Source organism: Molothrus ater, chromosome 3, assembly GCF_012460135.2.
Source record: "Molothrus ater isolate BHLD 08-10-18 breed brown headed cowbird chromosome 3, BPBGC_Mater_1.1, whole genome shotgun sequence".
Taxonomy (NCBI): domain Eukaryota; kingdom Metazoa; phylum Chordata; class Aves; order Passeriformes; family Icteridae; genus Molothrus; species Molothrus ater.
The window spans coordinates 112,249,987-112,274,090 of NC_050480.2; the positions used below are offsets into that span (position 1 = coordinate 112,249,987).

A 24,104-nucleotide genomic window follows, 5' to 3' on the forward strand; every position below is an offset into this window, starting at 1 on the left:
TCCTTTCTCTTTCCCACCTGAGGGAAGAGCTGGAGGGAAACTCTGACATCTGAGCCCCATCCCAAACCATTCCGGGATTCTGGGATCCAGGACACTCAGGATCCATCCCCGGGGATTTTTATGGGATTTGGGGATGGAAAAGGGAAGGGAGACCCTTCCTGGAGTCCCCAGTTCCCAGGGAATTCCCAAAATTCCTTCCCAGAGAGGAGCTGGGATGGGGATGGATCCAACGCCAGGCTGGGAATGGAGGGAATTCCCTGGGGAAGGGAAAAATGGGATTTGGGAAGGAACTCCTGGGTTATCCCAAAAAACCCCAAATCCATGAAAAAAAAACCCCAAATCCCCAAGAAAATACAAAAATTCCCAAATCTTGCAGAAAAGGTCAATCCCCAAAAAATTCCCCAAAATCCCAAAAAAAACCCTTCAAATCTGGGAGGGATTTGGGCTGGAATTCCCAGAGAATCCCTGGCAGTGTCCAAGGAAAGGCTGGAAAATCCCGGAATTGCGGGGTGGGATTGAAGCTCCATGGATCCCATCCCAAACCATTCCGGGATTCTGGGATCCAGGACACTCAGGATCCATCCCGAGGGGTCTGGAACCAGGGAATTTCTGGAATTTTCTGGAATTTTCCGTGCTCAGGGCTTTTCCTTCCTTCCCCTCCTGTTTTCCCAGTGCCGCGACGTGCGGACTCGGGAGGTCGGAATTCAGGAGATCCACCACAAAGTGAGGCCCTACCAGGTAAAAATCCCAATTTTTATCGGTTCCTGAGGAAATTCATGGAGCTGTGAACCTGCCCTGGGAGTGGGGTGTATTCCATAGAACACTCACAGCTCCCCTTTTTCTCCCTGTAAAAATCGGAATTTTGGGAATTTGGGAAATCCAATGGCACCCTGTGTCTGTTGGGAGTAAGGACGAGTGAATTTAGAGCTTTTTTGGGGGAATTTCCATGGTTTTTAGGCAAACAGTGGAGATTTAAACATGGATTTAAATGTGAAAAAATGTGTAATAAAATGCATTTATATAAATGTAAATGTAAATGTAAATGTAACTATAAATATAACTATAAATAAATATACATTTTGTATTTCTATTATATGCATTTTATATATTATATATTTATATAACATATATATTATATGTTGTATATAATATATATGTATTATATATAATATAATTATATATAATGTTATATTTTATATATATATATTATATATAGTGTTATATATAATGTATATAATGTTATATATAGTGTTGTATACAATGTATGCAATATATGTGCACATAATATATAGATAATATATAGATAATATATAGATAATGTATAAAAATGTGTTGTGTATATGATATATATTATATATAATACATATTTTATATATATTTATATATCCTATCCCAAATATAAACAAAATATAAATATATTGTATATATTTATATATAAATATATATAATATATTATATATTATATATAATATATTATATATTATATATTATATATTATATATTATATATTATATACAAATTATATACTATATAATATATATATATTTTAATATATTATTTAGAAATATATACTGTTATATATAAAAAATATATAAGAAAAATATCTATAATATATAAAAATATGAAGTATATATATACTTTTATATATATAAAATATATAATAAATACAAATATAAATGTTTATATTTATTATATATTTTATATAGATATATAAAAGCGTATTTGTAAGTGTAAACACTGATTTTTGTTTAAACCTGCATTTTCCTGTGAGCGCATTGATTCTGCTCACACCTTTGGGGGTGCCCACCAGCCCCAAAATCCTAAAATGATCCATAGGAGGAGGGTTTGGCTCGTGGGAGAGAAAGGAAAACCTGCACTGCGGGATCGAAGCTTCCCTGTCAGGAAATTCCAGAATCCTGGAATGCCTTGGGCTGGAACGGGATCGTCCTGGGAATTCCCACATCCTGGGAGTTCCCATATCCAGGGAATTCCCATATCCTGGAAATTCCCATATCCAGGGAGTTCCCATATCCTGGAAATGTCCATGTCCTGGGAATTTCCATGTGCAGGGAATTTCCATATCCTGGGATTATTCATATCCCAGGAATTCCCATATCCTGGGAATGTCCACATCCTAGGAATTCCCATATCCTGTTAATCTCCATATCCTGAGAATGTCTATATCCTGGGAATTCCCATAGCCTGGGAATATCCATGTCCTGGAAATTTCCATATCCATGGAATTCCATATCCTGAGAATTTCCATGTCCTAGGAATATCCATGTCCTGGAAATTCCCATATCCCAGGAATATCCATGTCCTGGAAATTCCCATATCCTGGAAGTTTCCATATCCTGGGAATTCTCACACCCTGGAAATTCCCATATCCTGGAAATTCCCATATCCCGGAAATTCCCATATCCCAGGAATTCCCTCTTCCCGTTCCTCTGCTGACGTTCAGGAAGGCCCCGAGTGATTCTGGATTTTACTTCCAATAAATTCAATTCCATCTGGAATTGTCGGGGTGCTGGGAAAAGCTGGATCAGGAATCCACTTCCAAACCCTCCTCCCCATCCCAATTCCCAAGCTGAGCCACAAATTCCTGAATTTCCTCTTCATTCCTGCTTTGGAATCCCACAGATTCCTCAGGCTTCGAGGAGTTTGGAGAACAATCCCCGAGTTCAGAAGATTTTTTTCCAGTCAGAGATTCCAGGGAATTTTATTCCCTTTTTTTTTTTATTTTTTTTATTATTTTTCCTTTATGATGAGTGAAATACTCAAATCAAAAATCCCAATAAATCTCCCCGTTTTTCCCGGATTCCCGCGGGGATCCGAGGCCGCCCCGGCTCCCGGGAATCGGGGATTTTTTTTCCCGCGTTTCTGCCGGATCTCATTTGAATTGCAAATCTGGGGAGGGGGAGCTCATCCCGCGCTTTTCCAAGCGGAAAATTCCCTTTGTTCGGGTGGGCGAGTGACGGGCAGGAGCAGGAATCCCGGGAAAAGCGTTTTTTCCGTGGATGTTTGGGGCGCTCTGTGAACAACCAACATCGTCCCCCTGATGGGAGAGGGATCCTGGCTCGGGTTAATCAATCCATTAATTAATTAATTAATCGCCGTCTCTAATTGAACGGCTCCGGGGGGGGCGGGGTTCTGTGACAGAAACCTGAATTTTGGGGTGGTTTTTCCACGCCTGGGTTTTTATGGAGCTGTCAGGAGGGGCTGGGAAGGCTGAAGGATGAAATTGCTGCTGCGAGGAGACCTCGGAGTGACGGATCCAAGAGGGGTCCGATCCCAGCTCCTGGAAAACAGAGGGATCCTCTGGGGATAACGAGGAATAAATAAACAAAGCACATTTTGGGGCTGGTGTGGGCCCAGACAAGTTCCAGATATTTAATGGGATTTCACAGGGAAAAGGGAAGGTTTGGGGGACAGGGAATTGTCCCTGAAGTGTTGAGGGACGGCCTGGAAAGGGTTTGGAGCAGTCTGGGATCAGGGCTGGGAATGGGATGGGATTGAAGGTCCATGGATCCCATCCCAAACCATTCCAGAGTCTGGGATCAAGGACACTCAGGATCCATCCTGAGGGGATTCCTTATGGAATTCAGGGATGGAAAAGGGAAGGGAGACCCTTCCTGGAGTCCCCAGTTCCCAGGGAAGCCCCTGTATCCCAAAATTCCTTCCCAGAGAGGAGCTGGGATGGGGATGGATCCAATGCCAGGCTGGGAGAGCTGGGAATGGAGGGAATTCCCTGGGAAAGGGGAGCTTGGGGTGGGATTTGGGAGGGGATTCCTGGCTGGGCTGGCATTCCCAGAGAATCCCTGGCAGTGTCCAAGGAAAGGCCGGAGCACCCTGGGATGGCAGAAGGTGTCCTGAGAATGTCCCAAACCATTCCAGGATTCTGTGCCAGAGGTGGGATTCCCATCTGGAATTAAACTGGATTTAGGGAAGTTCTTCCTGTTTGCTGGGAAGAATATCAACGAATCCATGGGATCAGCTTTGGGCTCCCCACACATTTTCCTTTTTTCCCTCCTTTCCCTCCTCATCCATCCCACTCCCGGCCCAGGTGGAGCTGATCCATCGGGATCACGTGGCCAGTTCCAAATTCCCATCTGGAATCACACTGGCTTGGGGGAATCCCCTCCTCTTTGCTCGTATTTATGGATCCATGGAATTGGCTTCGCGCTCACATTTTCCTTTTTCCCTCCTCATCCATCCCACTTCTGGACCAAGTGGAGCTGATCCGTCGGGATCACGTGGCCAGTTCCAAATTCCCATCTGGAATCAAACTGGCTTTGGGGAATCCCTTCCTGTTTGCTCTGAGCCATATTTGTGGATCCATGGAATCGGCTTCACTCTCACATTTTCCATTTTCCCTCCTCGTCCATCCCACTCCCAGCCCAGGTGGAGCTGATCCGTCGGGATCACGTGGCCAATTCCAAATTCCCATCTGGAATCACACTGGCTTGGGGGAATCCCCTCCTCTTTGCTCGTATTTATGGATCCATGGAATTGGCTTCGCTCTCACATTTTCCTTTCTTCCTCCTTTTCCTCCTCGTTTGTCCCGCGCCCGGACCAGGTGGGGTTGATCCATCAGGATTACGTGGCCAGTTCCAAATTCCCATCTGGAATCACACTGGCTTGGGGGAATCCCTTCCTGTTTGCTCTGAGCCGTATTTGTGGATCCACAGAACCGGCCTCACTCTCTCATTTTCCATTTTCCCTCCTTCCCCTCCTTGTCCCATTGGGATCGCGTGGCCAATTCCAAATTCCCATCTGGAATCACACTGGCTTTGGGGAATCCCTTCCTGTCTGCTCATATTTATGGATCCATGGAATTGGCTTCACTCTCACATTTTCCTTTTTCCCTCCTTTCCCTCCTCATCCATCCTCCTCCCAGATCAGTTGGAGCTGATCCGCTGGGAATACGTGGCCAGTTCCAAATTCCCCTCTGGAATCACACTGGCTTTGGAGAATCCCTTCCTGTTTGCTCTGAGCCATATTTGTGGATCCATGGAATCACTCCCACATTTTCCTTTTTCCCTCCTTGTGCATCCCGCTCCTGGATCAGGTGGAGCTGATCCATAGGGATCGCGTGGCCAATTCCAAACTCCCATCTGGAATCAAACTGGCTTGGGGGAATCCCCTCCTGTTTGTTTTGTGAATCCATGGGATCAGCTTCAGTCTCCCCACACATTTTCCTTTTTTCCCTCCTTTTCCTCCTTGTCCATCCTATTCCCGGCCCAGGTGGAGCTGATCCGCCGGGATTGCGCGGCCAATTCCAAGTTCCCATCTGGAATCACACTGGCTCCATGGAATCCGTTCCTATTTGCTCCACAATTCCAAGTTCCACTGGATTCCACTGGAATCCATTCCTATTTGCTCCACAATTCCAAGTTCCACTGGAATCCACTGGAATCCATTCCTATTTGCTCACATTTACGAACCCGGCACAGAACCAGCCTCCGTCTCACATCTCCCTTTTCCCTCCTCCTCCAGCTGGAGCTGATCCGCCGGGATTACGTGGCCAACGGGGGCTGGGAGACGTTCCTGTCCTACGAGGACCCGGAGCAGGACATCCTGGTGGGGCTGCTGCGCCTCCGCAAGAGCTCCCCGCAGTCCTTCCGCCCCGAGCTCCGCGCCGGCGCCTCCGTCGTCCGGGAGCTGCACGTCTACGGCAGCGTGGTGCCCGTCAGCAGCCGGGACCCCGCCAAATTCCAGCACCAGGTACGAGCTGGGATGGAGCCAGGCTGGGATTCGAGCTCCTTTTTGCTGGAATCCTGCTGCTTCCCAGTGTTTTGGGGTTTTTTCCCAATGGGATCGTGTTCAGCAGATCCCTCCAAATTCCAGCACCAGGTACTCCCGGCAGTCCCAGATTTCTCTTTGGTCTCACCTCCTTCCACCATTCCATCTCCTTCCCTCACGGGGAAAAAAAAAAATTGGAGTTTTATTTAATTCCGCTCGTTTGCTCCGAGCTGGGATCAAACCAGGATGGGATTCCATCTCCTTTTTGCTGGAATTCTGCTGCTTCCCAGTGTTTTGGGGTTTTTCCCAATGCGATCACGTTCCAACCATAAAATTGGAGTTTTATTTAATTCCGCTCGTTTGCTCCGAGCTGGGATCGAACCAGGGTGGGATTTGAGCTCCTTTTTGCTGGAATTCTGCTGCTTCCCAGTGTTTTGGGGGTTTTTTTCCCAATGGGATCGTGTTCAGCAGATCCCTCCAAATTCCAGCACCAGGTACTCCCGGCAGGCCCAGATTTCTCTTTGGTCTCACCTCCTTCCACCATTCCATCTCCTTCCCTCACGGAAAAAAAATTGGAGTTTTATTTGATTCCACTCGTTTGCTCCGAGCTGGGATCGAACCAGGGTGGGATTTGAGCTCCTTTTTCCTGGAATTCTCTTGCTTCCCAGTTTTCTGGGTTTTTTTTCCCCAATGGGATCACGTTCCAATCATAAAATTGGAGTTTTATTTCATTCTGCTCGTTTGCTCCGAGTTGGGATCAAACCAGGGTGGGATTTGAGCTCCTTTTTGCTGGAATTCTGCTGCGTCCCAGTTTTTTGGGTTTTTTTTCCCAATGGGATCACGTTCAGCAGCCGGGATCCCTCCAAATTCCAGCACCAGGTACTCCCGGCATTCCCAGATTTCCCTCTGCCCCCACCTCGTTCCACCATTCCATCCTCATTCCATCTCCTTCCCTCACAAAAAAATTGGAGTTTTATTTAATTCCGCTCGTTTGCTCCGAGCTGGGATCAAACCAGGGTGGGATTTGAGCTCCTTTTTCCTGGAATTCTGTTGCTTCCCAGTTTTTTGGGGTTTTTTTCCCAATGGGATCGTGTTCAGCAGCCAGGATCCCTCCAAATTCCAGCACCAGGTACTCCCAGCATTCCCAGATTTCCCTCTGCCCCCACCTCCTGCCACCATTCCATCTCCTTCCCTCACGGGGAAAAAAAAAAATTGGAGTTTTATTTAATTCCGCTCGTTTGCTCCGAGCTGGGATCGAACCAGGGTGGGATTTGAGCTCCTTTTTGCTGGAATTCTGCTGCTTCCCAGTTTTTGGGGTTTTTTTTTCCCAATGGGATCACATTCCAGTCATAAATTGGAGTTTTATTTAATTCCGCTCGTTTGCTCTGAGTTGGGATCGAACCAGGGTGGGATTTGAGCTCCTTTTTGCTGGAATTCTGCTGCTTCCCAGTGTTTTGGGGTTTTTTTTTCCCAATGGGATCACGTTCCAGCCATTGCAGGAGCTCTGAGGTCGAACAAAATTCCTTCCGATTTTAAAAAATTTCCTTCCTGGATTTTAAATTTTAAAAAAAATTCCCTTTTGGATGCTCCTGGAGCTGTTTCATTCCCAGCCCTCAGGAGCCTTTGGATCTCCTTTGTTAATTAATTCCTGCTGATTGGAGGAATTCCATTGGAATTTCCTGGAACCCGCAGCAATTCCCTCCGGGAAGGGGAGGTTGGGTTTGGTGCTCCCTGGGGTTCCTCCAAAGGGAATTTTGTGGGATGGGTTCTTCCTGCTGGATCAGAATTCCCAGGAATTGCCACTGGATCCCGGGGAGTGTCCCAGGAAAGGTTGGAGCACCCTGGGATGTGTCGGGGTGGGAATGGGATGGGACTGAAGATCCATGGATCCCATCCCAAACCATTCCGGGATTCTGGGATCCAGGACACTCAGGATCCATCCCCGGGGGATTTTTATGGGATTTGGGGATGGAAAAGGGAAGGGAGACCCTTCCTGGAGTCCCGAATTCCCAGGGAATTCCCAAAATTCCATCCCGGAGAGGAGCTGGGATGGGGATGGATCCAATGCCAGGCTGGGAGAGCTGGGAATGGAGAGGAATTTGGGATGGGATCTTGGGAAGAAATTCCCAGATAGGAGGGAATTCCAGCCAGGAATTCCTCCCCCGTATCCCACCTATCCTTGCCCTCTGGCCCTGGGGATTTCCAGTGTAAAATTCCAGGGTCGTTTTCCATCAGGGGATTTTCCCCCCATCCCGCTCCTGCCATGGAGATCCCGTCAGAAATTCCAGTGAAGAAAATTCCACCACGAGGAGGAATTCCTTGTTTATCTCCATCCTCCTGCAATGTCCACCATCATTCCAAAAATCCGGAATTTTTTTTTTTGGAGCCCGTCTCCACGTCCTGACCTTGCTCCTCGTGGCTTCTGTTTTGACGGAAATTCCCTTTTTTTTCCCCTTTTTTTTTTTTTCCCGCCGTTCCAGGGGTTTGGGATGCTGCTGATGGAGGAGGCGGAGCGGATCGCCAGGGAGGAGCACGGGGCCCGGAAAATCGCCGTGATTTCAGGTATTCCTGCTCTTCCCGGGGGTTCTGGGGGATTTTGGGGGGATATTTTCATCTTAATCCGAAAATAACTCCAGGGCTGGGAGCGTTCCTCGGGTCAGGGAGGATTAATCCGGAATTGTCCCAGAGAAAGGAGCTGGGAGAAAAACCTGGAGCTTTTCCTCCTTTCCCTGGGAGATTTGGGTCAGAATTGAGATTGGATCCAAAATTGGGGTTTTTGGGAGCCTGAGGAAGCTTTTCCATGTGGATGGAAATGTTGAATGTCCAGGAATCCCTGCTGGAACCTTGGGAATGTGGCAATTCCCTGGGGAGCTGTTTCACCCTCTGGAATACAATAATTTAATATCAATTATAATTAATAACTTATTTAATAAAGAATTTATATTATTATATTTTATATATATTATATATTTAATATAATAAATAATATATAATATATAATATATAATACATAATATATATAACATTGTATTATTATATATTATATATTATATATTATATATTATATATTATTATATTTAATAATTGATAACTTATTTATAAATTATATTAATTATTATACATTATATTATATAATGATCATATAATTATTATATTGTATAATATATTGTTTATATTATATAATAATTATTATTTATATCAAGAATTTATTTATAAATTATAATATATAAATTATAATAACTTATAAATTATAATTAATTATATCGTTCTTTTTGCCATAAGAATTTTAGGGGATTTAACAGCAGAGTTCTGATCCAGAGGAGTTTTTGGGAAAAAAATTCCTCATTTTCTGCTGCCCCACCAAAAAAAATCCCCCCAAAAAAAAAAAAAAAAACCCCAAAAAGCAGAAATCCGCAGCTTGGATCCGTGCTGCTGGTCAGATCCGAATTCCTGGGATTGTCCTGGATGCTGGCTGAGGGTTGGAGGGAGGGTGGGAGCAGCGGGCAGGAGGAGCCGGGCGCTCCACGGAATGTTCTGGATTTTCCGGGCTCCGCTTGCTGCTTGTTCCCAGGGCAGCTGCGGCGGCTCCGTCCTTGGGAGTGTCCGGGGAACGTCTGGAGTAACCGGGAATGGTGGGAGGTGCCGGGGCTGGAATGGGATGGGATTTAAGGTCCCTTCCGGAATTCCAGGATTCCCTCTCCCAGTGGTTTCCCTGTTCCAGTTCGTGTTTGGCGTCAGTCTGAACTGGGAATTCCGCCTGGATTCTGAAATTCCACGATTCCGTCTCCCAGTGGTTTTCCTATTCCTGTTTGGTGTCAGTCTGAACAGACAGGGAGTGATTTTCCCTGGATGCTGTTATTCCTGGATCCCGTTATCCCTGGATCCCATATTCCCTGGATGCTGATATCCCTGGATCCCATTATCCATGGATCCCGTTATCCCTGGATCCCGTTATCCATGGATCCCATTTTCCCTGGTTTCTGATATCCCTGGATCCCATTATCCATGGATGTTGTTTTCCCTGGATACCATTTTCCCTGGATGCTTATATTCCTGGATACTATTATCCCTGAATGTTTTTCCCCTGGATGTTGATATCCCTGGATCCCATTTTCCCTGGATCCCATTACCTGTGGATTTTGTTTTCCCTGGATCCCATTATCCCCGGGTTTTGTTTTCCCTGGATGCTGATGTCCCTGGATCCCATTATCCCTGGATCCCATTATCCCTGGATCCTGTTATCCCTGGATCCCATTATCCCTGGATGTTGTTTTCCCTGGATCCAATTATCTCTGGATGCTGATGTCCCTGTATCCCATTATCCCAGGATCCCATTATCCCTGGATCCCGTTATCCTTGGATGTTTTCCCTGGATCCCGTTATCCCTGGATCCCGTTATCCCTGGCTGTTTATCCCTGGCTGTTTATCCCTGGCTGTTTATCCCTGGATCCCATTATCCCTGGATGCTGATATCCCTGGATTTTGTTATCCCTGGATCCCGTTATCCCTGGCTGTTTATCCCTGGCTGTTTATCCCTGGATCCCGTTATCCCTGGATTTTGTTATCCCTGGATCCCGTTATCCCTGGCTGTTTATCCCTGGATCCCGCTATCCCTGGCTGTTTATCCCTGGCTGTTTATCCCTGGATCCCGCTATCCCTGGCTGTTTATCCCTGGCTGTTTATCCCTGGATCCCGCTATCCCTGGCTGTTTTTCCCTGGATCATTTTTAACCCCTTCATGTCCATCCTTGCCCCAAAGCACACCCAGACCCTACCCCGGCCCCCTGGGCATGAACATTCCCAGCAAGGATTTCCCCTTTTCCCGGCATTCCGAGCCCTTCCAGCGGCAGTCGGGAGCTGCCCCTCCCCTCTCAGAAATGTCCATTTTTGTTCATCTCTTTGCCCGTTTCTGGTCATTTTCTGCTCCGGCGGCGCCGTTGTGCTGCTCGGCATTCCAGCCGGGAGCGCCCTGGGGGCCTCCCTGCGTTATCCAGCTCTGCAATCCCGGCTTTCCCATTTCCCAGGAATCGCCGCCGCCTTGCTCCGCCTTCTGCCGGGGGTTTTTTTTGGGGTGGTTTTTGGGGATGTTTTGGGCTCTCGGTTTTATCGTCTCCGAATTTGCTTCTCTTTTGCCCTTTCCAAAACCCCTCCCAAACCTCAGGGAAACAATTCCAGAATTTGCTCCCTGGTGTCCACGAGGGGCTGGAAATACAAGGAATGTGGGGAATCCTTGTGGAATATGGAGAATTCCTTCTTTCCTTTTTTCCTTTTTCCTTCCTTTTTTCCTTCCTTCTGCCACTTCTTCCTTTCCTTTCCTTTCCTTTCCTTTCCTTTCCTTTCCTTTCCTTTCCTTTCCTTTCCTTTCCTTTCCTTTCCTTTCCTTTCCTTGAAATTTCCTTTCCTTTCCTTTCCTTTCCTTTCCTTTCCTTTCCTTTCCTTTCCTTTCCTTTCCTTTCCTTTCCTTTCCTTTCCTTTCCTTTCCTTTCCTTTCCTTTCCTTTCCTTTCCTTTCCTTTCCTTTCCTTTCCTTTCCTTTCCTTTCCTTTCCTTTCCTTTCCTTGAAATTTCCTTTCCTTGAAATTTCCTTTCCTTGAAATTTCCTTTCCTTGAAATTTCCTTTCCTTGAAATTTCCTTTCCTTGAAATTTCCTTTCCTTTCCTTGAAATTTCCTTTCCTTTCCTTGAAATTTCCTTTCCTTGACATTTCCTTTCCTTTCCATGAAATTACCTTGACATTTCCTTTCCTTTCCTTGAAATTTCCTTTCCCTTCCCTCCCAAAAACCCTGAAATCCACAATTTCTGAACTTAGGTTGGTTTGGGAATTATTTAGAAATCAGATTAAATCATTTCTTTCCCGAGGATCTGAAATTCCCAGCGTTGGAAGCGGGGCTGGATCAGAGCTGTGAACATTTGCGAATCCAGAATGGATTTCAGCAAATCCAAACTGGAATTCAGCAAATCCACACTGGGATTCAGCGAATCCAAACTGGGATTCAGCAAATCCAAACTGGGATTCAGCAAATCCACACTGGGATTCAGCAAATCCAAACTGGGATTCAGGGAATCCAAACTGGGATTCAGCAAATCCAAACTGGGATTCAGGGAATCCAAACTGGGATTCAGGGAATCCAAACTGGGATTCAGCAAATCCACACTGGGATTCAGGGAATCCAAACTGGAATTCTGCAAATCCAGACTGGAATTCAGCAAATCCAAACTGGGATTCAGTGAATCCAAACTGGGATTTAGGAAACCCAAACTGGAATTCTGCAAATCCAGACTGGGATTCAGCAAGTCCAAAACGGAATGCAGCAACTCCATACTGGGATTCTGCAAATCCAGACTGGAATTCAGTGAATCCAGACTGGAATTCAGTGGCTCCAGACTGGGATTCAGCAAATCTAAACTGGGATTCAGCGAATCCAAAGTAGGATTCGGGAAACCCGAACTGGAATTTGGCAAATCCATACTGGAATTCAGTGATTCCAAACTGGGATTCAGCAAATCCAAACTGAGATTCAGGGAATCCAAACTGGGATTCTGAAATCCACACTGGGATTCAGCAAATCCAGACTGGGATTCAGAGAATCCAAACTGGGATTCAGCGAATCCAAACTGGGATTCAGAGAATCCAAACTGGGATTCAGTGAATCCAGACTGGGATTCAGCAAATCCAGACTGGGATTCAGCGAATCCAAACTGGAATTCAGTGAATCCAAACTGGGATCCAGGGAATCCAGACTGGAATTCAGCGACTCCAGACTGGGATCCAGGGAATCCACACTGGGATCCCGCGGGATGAGCTCCCGGGGCTCCTCCCTGTCCCAGGGCTGCCGGTTCTTCCTCCAGCACCGACCCCGCTCAGTGAATCCCGGGCCGGGCTCGGGGCCGCGCTCCGTCCGTCTGTCCATCCGTGTCCGTCCGTCCGTCCGTGTCCGTCGGCCCGCGTTATCCGCGCGCCCCGGCTGTTGCTCAGCCCCGCGCCAGCCCCGTGTCCTCATCTCCCGCACCAGGGCCTGGAGCGCGTTCCCCTCCTCTCATCCCCGGAATGCGCGGCTGGAGCTCATTTCCATGCCCGGGGGAATGGAACCGGCCCCGGGCCAGGGATGGAGCAGGGGGGAATCCTCGGTGGGAGGCAGCTCGGGATCAGCCCGGGAGCCGGGAAAAACACCCAGGAGATGGGAAAAAAACAGCCAGAAACTGGGGAAAAAAAACAGCCAGGGGATGGGGAAAAAAACAGCCAGAAACTGGGGAAAAACCTGCCAGGGGATGGGGAAAAAAAACAGACAGGGAATGGGGAAAAACCAGCCAGGGGATGGGGAAAAAATATCCAGAAACTGGGGAAAAACCAGCCAGGAGCTGGGGAAAAAACAGCCAGGGGATGGGGAAAAAACATCCAAGGGCTGGGGAAAAAAACATCCAGAAACTGGGGGAAAACCAGCCAGGGGATGGGAAAAAACCAGCCAGGAGCTGGGGAAAAAATATCCAGAAACTGGGGAAAAAAACAGCCAGGAGCTGGGGAAAGAACATCCAGGGGCTGGGGAAAAAAATATCCAGGAGTTGGGGAAAAAAATATCCAGGGGATGGGGAAAAACCAGCCAGGGGATGGGAAAAAATACCCAGGAGCTGGGGAAAACCATCCAGGAGCTGGGGAAAAGTACCCAGGGAATGGGAAAAAACATCCAGGGAATGGGGAAAAAATCTCCAGGGTTGGGGTGCTCCCCACCTGCTCTGCTCAGAACAGAAATTTGGAAGAGCTGGGGTTGATTTATTTTAATTGTGTGAATTCCTGGTGGTGTCAGGAGCTCCAGCTTGGGATCACCCTGGGAGATAGGGAAAAAAACATTCAGGAGCTGGGGAAAAAATATCCAGGGAATGGGAAAAAACATCCAAGGGATGGGAAAAACATCCAGGAGCTGGGGAAAAACATCCAGGAGCTGGGGAAAAAAATACCCAGGGGCTGGGGAAAAACATCCAGGGAATGGGAAAAAACATCCAGGGAATGGGAAAAAGCATCCAGGGGATGGAGAAAAAAATATCCAGGGAATGGGGAAAAAACATCCAGGGAATGGGAAGAAATACCCAGGGAATGGGGAAAAAAATACCCAGGGAATGGGAAAAAATACCCAGGGGCTGGGGAAAAACATCCAGGGAATGGGAAAAAATACCCAGGGGCTGGGGAAAAACATCCAGGGGCTGGGGAAAACCATCCAGGGTTGAGGTGCTCCCCGCCAGAACAGCAGTGTGGAAGAGCTGGGATTGATTCGTTTCGGTTCTGTGCATTCCGGGCGGTGCCAGGAGCTCCAGCTCCCAGAGGATTTGGCGCTGCCCCATCCCGGAAGGGGCCGGGTCCAGGCCGGCGCAGCCTGGGGCAGCGCGGGTGTCCCTGCCCATGGATGAGCACATTCCAAGGTCCTGCCCAGCCCGGGATTCCCAGCTGCAGGAGCTGGGCGGGCTCTCCGTCCGTCATCCCGGAGCGCACGGGGACGGGACGGATCATGGATGCCTCATCCCAAATCCGTCTCCCTGCCCGGGAATTCCAACCACCACCTCTGGAGCAGCCTCCGGACCTCCCACACGCTGGAACTGGGGCAGGTTTGGGGGCGAGGAGCCGACACTTGGCCCTGTCCCCATCACTGCTGATGCCCACAGAGGGCAGCAATTCCATAAACCCTGGCAGAAGTTACGGAATTATCTCCTAAATATTTCATTTTGCTGGGATTGGAGGCGGAGATCCCCCAGCTCTGCCTTTCCCTGGGTTCGGGGGTGCTGGGCCAGGGCTGTGTGGGCAGCAGGGAGATGATGATTCCATCATGAAGGGATCCACGAGATGGGATCTCCCCATCTGGAATCTCTGGGATGGGCCTCGCCTCCACATCTGAGCTCCAAAAATCAGTTCTGGAATTCTGCCTTGCCTTATTTCGTTGGGTTTTTCCCCAAAATGCTGTTCAGGGGCTGTGGCTGCTTCCCTGGATTTTATTTCTCTGGCTGGGAAGTGGGATCAGCCCCGTCGGGAATGTTCTGCATCCCCACATTCCCATCAAATCCAGCCCATCAGGAATGTTCTGCATCCCCACATTCCCAAATCCAGCCCCATCAGGAATGTTCTGCATCCCCACATTCCCATCAAATCCAGCCCCATCCGGAATGTTCTGCATCCCCACATTCCCAAATCCAGCCCATCAGGAATGTTCTGCATCTCCACATTCCCAAATCCAGCCCCATGGGGAATGTTCTGCATCTCCACATTCCCAAATCCAGCCCCGTCAGGAATGTTCTGCATCTCCACATTCCCATCAAATCCAGCCCCATCAGGAATGTTCTGCATCTCCACATTCCCAAATCCAGCCCCATCGGGAATGTTCTGCATCCCCACATTCCCAAATCCAGCCCATCAGGAATGTTCTGCATCCCCACATTCCCAAATCCAGCCCCATCGGGAATGTTCTGCATCTCCACATTCCCAAATCCAGCCCCGTCAGGAATGTTCTGCATCTCCACATTCCCAAATCCAGCCCCGTCAGGAATGTTCTGCATCCCCACATTCCCAAATCCAGCCCCATCCAGAATGTTCTGCATCCCCACATTCCCATCAAATCCAGCCCATCAGGAATGTTCTGCATCCCCACATTCCCAAATCCGGCCCCATGGGGAATGTTCTGCATCCCCACATTCCCAAATCCAGCCCCATCAGGAATGTTCTGCATCTCCACATTCCCATCAAATCCAGCCCCATCAGGAATGTTCTGCATCCCCACATTCCCATCAAATCCAGCCCCATCAGGAATGTTCTGCATCCCCACATTCCCATCAAATCCAGCCCCATCCGGAATGTTCTGCATCCCCACATTCCCATCAAATCCAGCCCCATCGGGAATGTTCTGCATCTCCACATTCCCATCAAATCCGGCCCCATTGGGAATGTTCTGCATCCCCACATTCCCATCAAATCCAGCCCCGTCAGGAATGTTCTGCATCCCCACATTCCCACCAAATCCAGCCCCATCCAGAATGTTCTGCATCCCCACATTCCCACCAAACCCCCTCTGGATTTAATTGGAGCAGGGATTTTTGGGATGCTGGAGGGCGATTCCGGGGTCCATCCCAGTTGTTCTCCCCATGGATCGGGGCTCAGCACCGATCCCATCCCGGATCTCCGGGGCCTCCAATGTTTTTGCAGTTTCTGAGCTGACGAACGACTCCCAAAATCTCCTTTTTTCTCCCCAATCTGTGTTTTAAATTACCCCGTCTGCGGGATCGTGGCTGCTCGGGGCCGTGCCGTGACAGAGCCAGACACAGGGGCTGTGAAAACACCAATTTAGAATCTCCAGGAAGCATTCCTGGCAGGAAAAAAGGGAGGGGAAAAAAAAAAAACACCCGAACAAATCCCAACTTGCATTTTCCATTAAAAACCGGCGGATCTGGGGGCGGATTCCTCCTGCAGGGAGCAGCTGCAGACCCCAGGTTAGGAAAAAACGTCAAAATTCACTCCCAGAGCTCTGATTCAAAGCAGATTCTGCGATATTAAATGGGGTTTTTAATTATATTTTAAATGAATAATTCCTGTTCTCTCGGAGGGAACGAGGCCCTGGCAGAGGCTTCCCGGATTTTGGGGATCCCTGGAAGTGTCCAAGGCCAGCTTGGAAAATCCTGGGACAGTGGGAGGTGTCCCTGCCCACGGATGGAACTGGATGAGCTTCGAGGTCCATCCCAACCCAAACCATCCCGGGATAATGGGGAGCGTTCCCAAAATCCCCGCATTTTCCAAGGATTTTTACCTCCTCAGTATCTCCAGGAACTTCCAGGAAACGCATTTCCAATTCTCCGACTTAAAACAAAAATCTTTGCTGTAAGGATCATTCCTTAAATTCAGGACTTTTCCAGGATTTCTCCAATGTGCTAAAAAGTGGGATTTTCCCCCGTTTCCTCGGTGCTGATAAGGCAGGTTTTGGTTACATCCCGGGATACCGAGGAACATTCCCGAAATCCCCGCATCTTCCAAGGATTTTTACCTCCTCAGTATCTCCAGGAACTTCCGGAAAAGGCATTGCCAATTCTCTGATTTAAAACAAAAATCTTTCCTGTGGGAATCACTCTTTGGTTCCCTGAATTCTGAACTTCTCCAGGATTTCTCCGAGGTGCCAAAAACCGGGATTTTCCCCGTTTCCTCGGTGCTGATAAGGCCGGCTGTGGTTATCTCCGATCTTTTGCTTGTTCCCGCTGCTGCTCCCGCTCCCGGCGCGGGATTTGCTGGGATTCGCATGGAGCAGCCTCGTGTTTTCCCTGGAGACAAATCCCAGCCTGGTGGGAAGCAGAAATGCCGAAGGAAACTCGGAGGAAATCGTGGGTGGAGCTGCTGAGCGTTCCCAGCTCCGATTCCCAAACCCGTGGGTTTTCCAGCAGCGTCCAGAACAAAACAGAAAGGAAAAGAATCCTCCCTTTTCCTATTTTCCGACATTTCCGTGGAGTGAAAGTGTCCTCGTGGCCATCCCAAATCCCCATAGAGATCCCAAACCCCCATGGCCATCCTAAATCCCCATGGCCATCTCAAATCCCCATGGCCATCCCAAATTCCTATGCCCATCCCAAATCTCTGTGCCCATCCCAAATCCCCATGGCCATCCCAATTCCCTGTGCCCATCCCAAATTCCCATAGAGATCCCAAATCTCCTTGCCCATCCCAAATCCCCATAGAGATCCCAAATCCCTGTTGCCATCCCAAATTCCTGTGCCCATCCCAAATCCCTCTGGCCATCCCAAATTCCCATAGAGATCCCAAATCCCCATGGCCATCCCAAATCTCCTGGGCCATCCCAAATTACTGGGCCATCCCAAATCCCTGTGCCCATCCCAAATTCCCATAGAGATCCCAAATCCCTCTGGCCATCCCAAATTCCTGGGCCATCCCAAATTCCTGGGCCATCCCAAATCCCCGTGGCCATCCCAAATCCCTGTGCCCATCCCAAATCCCTCTAGCCATCCCAAATTCCCATAGAGTTCCCAAATCCCCGTGGCCATCCCAAATCCCCGTGTCTGGCATGAGACTCGCTGCTCGTTCTGGGTGAAATCCGTGGAATTTTGGTGAACGGTTCTTCCGCAGAGTTCCCGGATGGTTTGGGTGGGAGAGGTCCTGAAATCCCACCCAGTTCCACCATCAGGGACACCTCCCACCATCCCAGCGTTCTCCAAGCCCTGTCCGGCCTGGCCCGGGACATTCCCAGGGATGAGAATTCCTGGAAATGTCTCCAGAATTCCAGAGATCCTCTGGAAATTCCGTTTCCTGTCCTGTTGGCTGACCCTTTTTTCCCGGGACCCTTGAGGGAGCAGCCTTACTCACCCGAGATCCCACAGATCATCCAGGTGTGCACCTGGGATGTCCAGGCTCCCTTTCCCACCCCATCCAGGTGGTCATTCCCAAAAAAAACCCTGGAAAACCGCAGCTCCCACCTCCGTGGGGTGAAACATCAGCCAAGCTCGCCCAGCTCAGGTTATCCCTGGGACATTTAGAGAGGGGAGGAATCCACGAGCCGGGACCTGCCCGGACTCCGCATCCCGGGAGAAGATTCCAGGAAAAACGTGGGCATGGAGCCCCTGGAGCGCCGGGGTTTGCTGGGCTCCCAGCAGGCCGTTAATGGTGCCGAGAGAATCCTCATTCCCAGCCCGAGGGATCCTGGAGGATGCTCAGGCTGAGTCAGAGATTTGTGGATTTGTGGATTTATGGATTTGTGGATTTATGGATTTGTGGGTTTATGGATTTGTGGATTTACGGGCTGGTTCTGCCGCGGGCCCGTGCCCGTGTCCCGTGTTTATCCCTGGGGCTTGAGCCGCTTCCCTCAGTCCCCTGCTCCAGGCAGGCTTCCCAAATGGATTTCATTAATTTTCGGGATGCAGATTCCAGGTTTTGGGGGTTTTTAATCAGCAGCTTTTGCTGCGATTCCGGCGCTCCCCGAGGGGATTGGCACAGGGATTTTTGGGATGATTGCTCCTGGTGATGACTGAATTCGCTGTTGTCACAGGATGTGTCACTGCCGAGGCTGAGGGATGGGGACGCTGCCAAAGAGCCGCCCCCGGCTCCTGGCTGTGGGATCAGAGCCCCTGTCCCGCTGCTGGATCTGGGTCTGGGTCTGGGTCAGGATGAATCCCGCTCTGCCAAGCTCTGCCGAGGCTGGATAAGGAATATTTAACAATATTTATTGTTCAGTCCCTCTCCTGAAGCTGCAGGGTGAGGAGTTTGGCCAGCTCTGCCTCGGAAAGCCACGTTTTTGGTGTTCCAATCCTTCAGGAGAGTTCTTTTGGGATATTTCCTGGCAGGTTTCCTTTCCATGGAACACATGAGTCCAGCTTGGAGCAGTGGGAAGCTCCGAGGCTCTGCCTGGACAGGTCCTGCTGGCTCTGGGGTGTTTGGGGTAAATCAGAGCAGAAAAGCTTTGGGAAGAGATCCCTGTGCCATGGAGCCCTTCCAGGAGTGCTCCTGGCTGTGGGCTCCCATCCAGGCAGGTGGGATTGGAGCCTCTTCCCACTGCTGGATCTGGATCTGGGTCTGGATGAATCCCGCTCTGCCGAGGCTGGATAAGAAATATTTAACAATATTTAATGTTCAATCCCTCTCCTGAAGCTGCAGGGTGAGGAGTTTGGCCAGCTCTGCCTCGGAAAGCCACATTTTTGGTCTTGCTCTTCCAATCCTTCAGGAGAGTTCTTTTGGGATATTTCCTGGAGGGTTTCCTTTCCATGGAACACACAGGAAGGGCTCTGCCTGGACAGATCCTGCTGGCTCTGGGGCGTGTTTGGGGTAAATCAGAGCAGAAAAGCTTTGGGAAGAGATCCCTGTGCCATGGAGCCCTTCCAGGAGTGCTGGGCATTCCAAGGATTTCTCCACCTCTGGAGTTGCTCTCTCCATGGGGACACAGGACCCTGCTCCAGCCCAGGCTTCCCACAGGGTCTCGGCCTCCTTCAGGATCTCCAGGGAAACTCTGAGGGACATTTTGTGGGAGAAGCTCCTGCCCTGGGCGGGGCTGGGGTGACAATGGGGACGTTGGGGACACCTCGGTGTCATCGATGGCCTGGCCCAGAGAGCCCTGGGGTCCATGGGACACCCCGAGACGCTGCCCTCAGAGCCCTCACCTTTTCCAAGGAACAAAGGAAAAATGGGAATTGTTTCAGAGCTCTGGTGGACGTGGTTTTAAACCATCTGCTGAATTATTTGGTTTTCTTTCAGTTTGAGGTGCTGCTCACCCTTTGTCCAAATCATTTGGGGTTGTGGATGATCTTTCAGAGCCAAACCTCATGTTTTGTAGCCCAGCTGCTCCGCTGATGTTTTTTTGGGCAAGATGTTGGTTAAGGTCGTGGTTTCCTCCAAGCCAGAGGTCCCAGCCCTTCCAGGCGGAGGGGAATGGATGTGTTTGCTCTTCTGGGGGCTTTTCCTTGGTTTCAGGCTCCAAAAGCAGAGGGAATTCGGGTCCCTCCAGGTGTTCTTGTTCCCTGCTGTGACAGCACAGGGGCTTTGCCGCTGCTGGGAGGGGAATTTGCTCAGCTGTTCCCCAGGCTGGGGCTGGAATGGGGACATTTCAGCTCTGGGCTTCGGCTGCCTTTTCCACACCTTAGATTTGGAATGGTGGGATGAATCCAGGAGTGCTTGGGGCTGGAAGGGACCGTAAAGCCCCTCCAGGTCCAAGCCCCGCCATGGGCAGGACCATGGGGATGCTGGATGGGAATTTCTTAACCAATCCCATCTGGGCAGCCACAGGGCATCACCGTGGGCAGGAAAGGGTTACCAGGGCCGTCATTCCCTGCCCGTTCCAGCGATTCCAGGAAAGCCCTGGAGTTTCCAGGAAGGCTGCGGAGGGATGAGAGGGAAGAGGAGCCGCTGGAGTCCTCCCCGTCCTGTGCCGCCGATGATGCCCAATCCCTCCTCCCTCCCTGATGAGTAATTAGTGCACCTGGGAGTAATTAGCTGAGGTGGGAGGACACAGAGCTGCTGTTGCCGTGGGAAAAGCTTCCCTGGGCAGGAGAGGAAGGGCAGGGAAGGGGCTCTGGAGAAAACTGGGAGCTGTCCTGCTCGAGGAGGAAATGGGATTGTGCCCACTCGAGCACCTGGAGCAGAGCTGAGCTCATTCCTGAGCCCTTGAGTGGAGCTGAGCTCATTCCAGAGCCCTGGAGTGGAGCTGAGCTCATTCCTGAGCCCTGGAGCAGCTCCGGGGGCTGGAGTGGAGCTGAGCTCATTCCTGAGCCCTGGAACAGCTCTGGGGCTGTAGGGCTGGAGCTGAGCTCATTCCTGAGCCCTGGAGCAGCTCTGGGGGCTGTAGGGCTGGAGCTGAGCTCATTCCTGAGCCCTGGAGCAGCTCTGGGGCTGTAGGGCTGGAGCTGAGCTCGTTCCTGAGCCCTGGAGCAGCTCCGGGGCTGTAGGGCTGGAGCTGAGCTCATTCCTGAGCCCTGGAGTGGAGCTGAGCTCATTCCTGAGCCCTGGAGCAGCTCCGGGGGCTGTAGGGCCCTTCAGCTCCTGGTGCTGATCCCACAGCCGGGACCTGCTGGAACCCAGGACGTTCCTCTGGCTGCCCTGGAGGGCTCAGACCCGCGCCCGGGGGCTCAGAGAGCTCGGTACAGAGCCCAGGAACCCTGCGCCTTTGAGCTTGACCCAACTCTATATGAAGATCTGCAAGCCATGAATGTTTTAGAATGACAGTGAACTTATCATAGGGTGAAAAATTGATTTTTGGGGTTTTTAGAATGGGGGCTCAAGGTCCAAGATGGAGGGATCTGGGCATGTCCAGCCTTTCTCCTTCTTCTTCTTCTCTCCCTCCATCTTCTGCTGTGGTGGTGGTGGCACTTTGGGATTGGTTTAGGGCAGAAGCTCACTGTCTCACACAGGTGATGGGGATTGGGAAGTGATTGTAAACATTGTACAGGTGGTTTTTAGTATAAAGAGATAACACCAAGGTGAGCAGAGTGCCTGTGTCTGACTTGCCAGACAGACCTCGGCAGGCCAGAGAAAGAATTTTATAGACAAGAAACAACAAAAACCTTGAGACTGAGAAATGAGGAGCCCTGACTCCTCCTTGGTGGGATGAATCCAGGAGTGGCTGGGGTGGAAGGGACCTTAAAGCCCCTCCAGGCCCAAGCCCCGCCACGGTTGGGAAAAGAGATTTTCATTTTTCTGACTCTTTGGGGTCGCTGTGACCCCCAGAGATGTTAAAATCTCTTTTCCCAGCCCGAGTATTTGAAGAATGAGTCAGAGCTCTTCATTTCTGGGTCTCAAGGGTGTTCATTGTTCCTTATCTATAAAATTCTTTCTCCAATCCCAAAGTGCCACCATCACAGCAGCAGATGGAGGCCGAGAAGAAGAAGGAGAAAGCACAAGGCACCCCCAGATTCCTCCATCTTGGGACCCCGAGGCCCCATTGCAAAACCCCAAAAATCAATTTTTCAGCCCGTGATAAATTCACTGTTATTCTACTTAGACTTTGGTGCCTTGTAAATCCTCATAGAGGGTTGGGAGTTTTTCCCTCCATGGAAAAAAATTACCAATTTTTGGGGTAATTTTGCTGGCCAGGCCTGGCTTTTCCAGCTCTGTCCCCTGGGAATTTAATTAAACCTCGTTAATTAAACCTCGTTAATTAAACCTCGTTAACTAAACCTCGTTAACTAAACCTCGTTTTTCTCCTCCTGGCAGGTGTCGGCACCAGGAATTACTACAGGAAGATTGGCTACGAGCTGGAAGGGCCCTACATGGTGAAATGGCTGGAATGATGATCCTGGAGATGCTCATCCTGGGAATAACCCTCATCCTGGTGAAATGGTTGGAATGATGATCCTGGAGATGCTCATCCTGGGAATAACCCTCATCCTGGTGAAATGGCTGGAATGATGATCCTGGAGAAGCTCATCCTGGTGAAATGGTTGGAATGATGATCCTGGAGATGCTCATCCTGGTGAAATGGCTGGAATGGTGATCCTGGAGATGCTCATCCTGGTGAAATGGCTGGAATGGTGATCCTGGAGATGCTCATCCTGGAGGGACACCACGCTCATCCTGGTGAAATGGTTGGAATGATGATCCTGGAGAAGCTCATCCTGGTGAAATGGCTGGAATGATTGATGATCCTGGACATCCTCATCCTGGGAATAACGCTCATGCCCGGAATAAAGCCCAGGACTTGCTTTAAGCCAAAGCCCACGGCTGCAAGAATCAGAGTGGGACTTGGTGATCCTGGTGGTCCCTCCCAATTCCATGATTTTTGGCGACAGGGCATCATCTCCTCTGGGAAGAGCAGCCCTGGGATCATCCCCTTTTCCCCGGAGAGGCCGGGGACATTCCAGGTGTCTCATCACCTGCTGCATCCTCAGGATGATGAAATTCCAGGATTTGGGGTGGCCTGGTGGGAAGAATGCCTTTTAGTTTTGTTTGTTTTTCAGCTTTTCCTGGTTCTGCGTCAAACCCGGGCTTGTTTTCCTGGCCGGGAATAAATTCCGCGTTTATTTTATTTACACCGGGCTCGGCCGCTTCTGTCCATCCCCGGCAATTCCCAAATTTGGGCCTTTCCCAGGAGGAGGAACTGAGGTCAGGACCCGAACTGTCCCTGTGAGGTGACACGAGCTCCCCAATCCAGGTGGATCCCGTTGGGTTGGGATGGGGATCCCGGAGGATCTCCAGGGATGTCACCATCATCTCATCCCAGCGGGAATTGGGGCTGTTCTGGCACCTTCTGTCCATCCCCAGCAATTCCCAAATTTGGGCCTTTCCCAGGAGGAGGAATTGAGGTCAGGACCCAAATGGTCCCCCTGCTTCCCACATTATCCCGTTCTTCTTCCCCTTGGGAACACAAAAAGGGGATGGGATTGAAGCTCCATGGATCCCATCCCAAACCATTCCAGGATTCTGGGATCCAGCACACTCAGGATCCATCCCCAGGGATTTTTATGGGATTCAGGGGTGGAAAAGGGAAGGGAGACCCTTCCTGGAGTCCCGAATTCCCAGGGAATTCCCAAAATTCCTTCCGGGAGAGGAGTCGGGATGGGGATGGATCCAACGCCAGGCTGGGAGAGCTGGGAATGGAGGGAATTCCCTGGGGAAGGGAGCTTGGGGTGGGATTTGGGAACAGGAGAGTGGGAGAGAATTCCCAGAGAGTCCCTGGGAGTGTCCAAGGAGAAGCTGGAGCAGCCTGGGATGGTGGGACTGGAATTGGGGTGGGATTCAGGGCTGTGGGGAGGGGACGGCGGATCCTGGGATTCCTCAGGTTCTCCTCGCGGATCTCCTCGGAGATGGGCTGGAATTGCCTTTCCCACCGGGAATTATCCAGGAAAACCCTCTCAGCACCTCCCCGACCCTGCCCAGCCCAGGGTGGGTGGGTGCCCTCTGACCTCCACAATTC

General features: G+C 50.0%; 1 protein-coding gene across 1 annotated transcript in view; it reads left to right on the top strand.

Annotated features, from left to right (window-relative positions):
- The window catches only part of ELP3 (elongator acetyltransferase complex subunit 3), a 119,128-nt gene extending 95,908 nt beyond the window's left edge, over positions 1 to 23,220 (top strand). Inside the window, exons 12-15 of the mRNA XM_036380310.1 lie at positions 673 to 738; positions 5,497 to 5,724; positions 8,223 to 8,304; positions 22,406 to 23,220. Coding sequence (XP_036236203.1) covers positions 673 to 738; positions 5,497 to 5,724; positions 8,223 to 8,304; positions 22,406 to 22,482 — 453 coding nt within the window. The 3' untranslated portion in view covers positions 22,483 to 23,220. The remainder of the gene's footprint in view (positions 1 to 672; positions 739 to 5,496; positions 5,725 to 8,222; positions 8,305 to 22,405) is intronic.
- Positions 23,221 to 24,104: the final 884 nt, after the last annotated feature.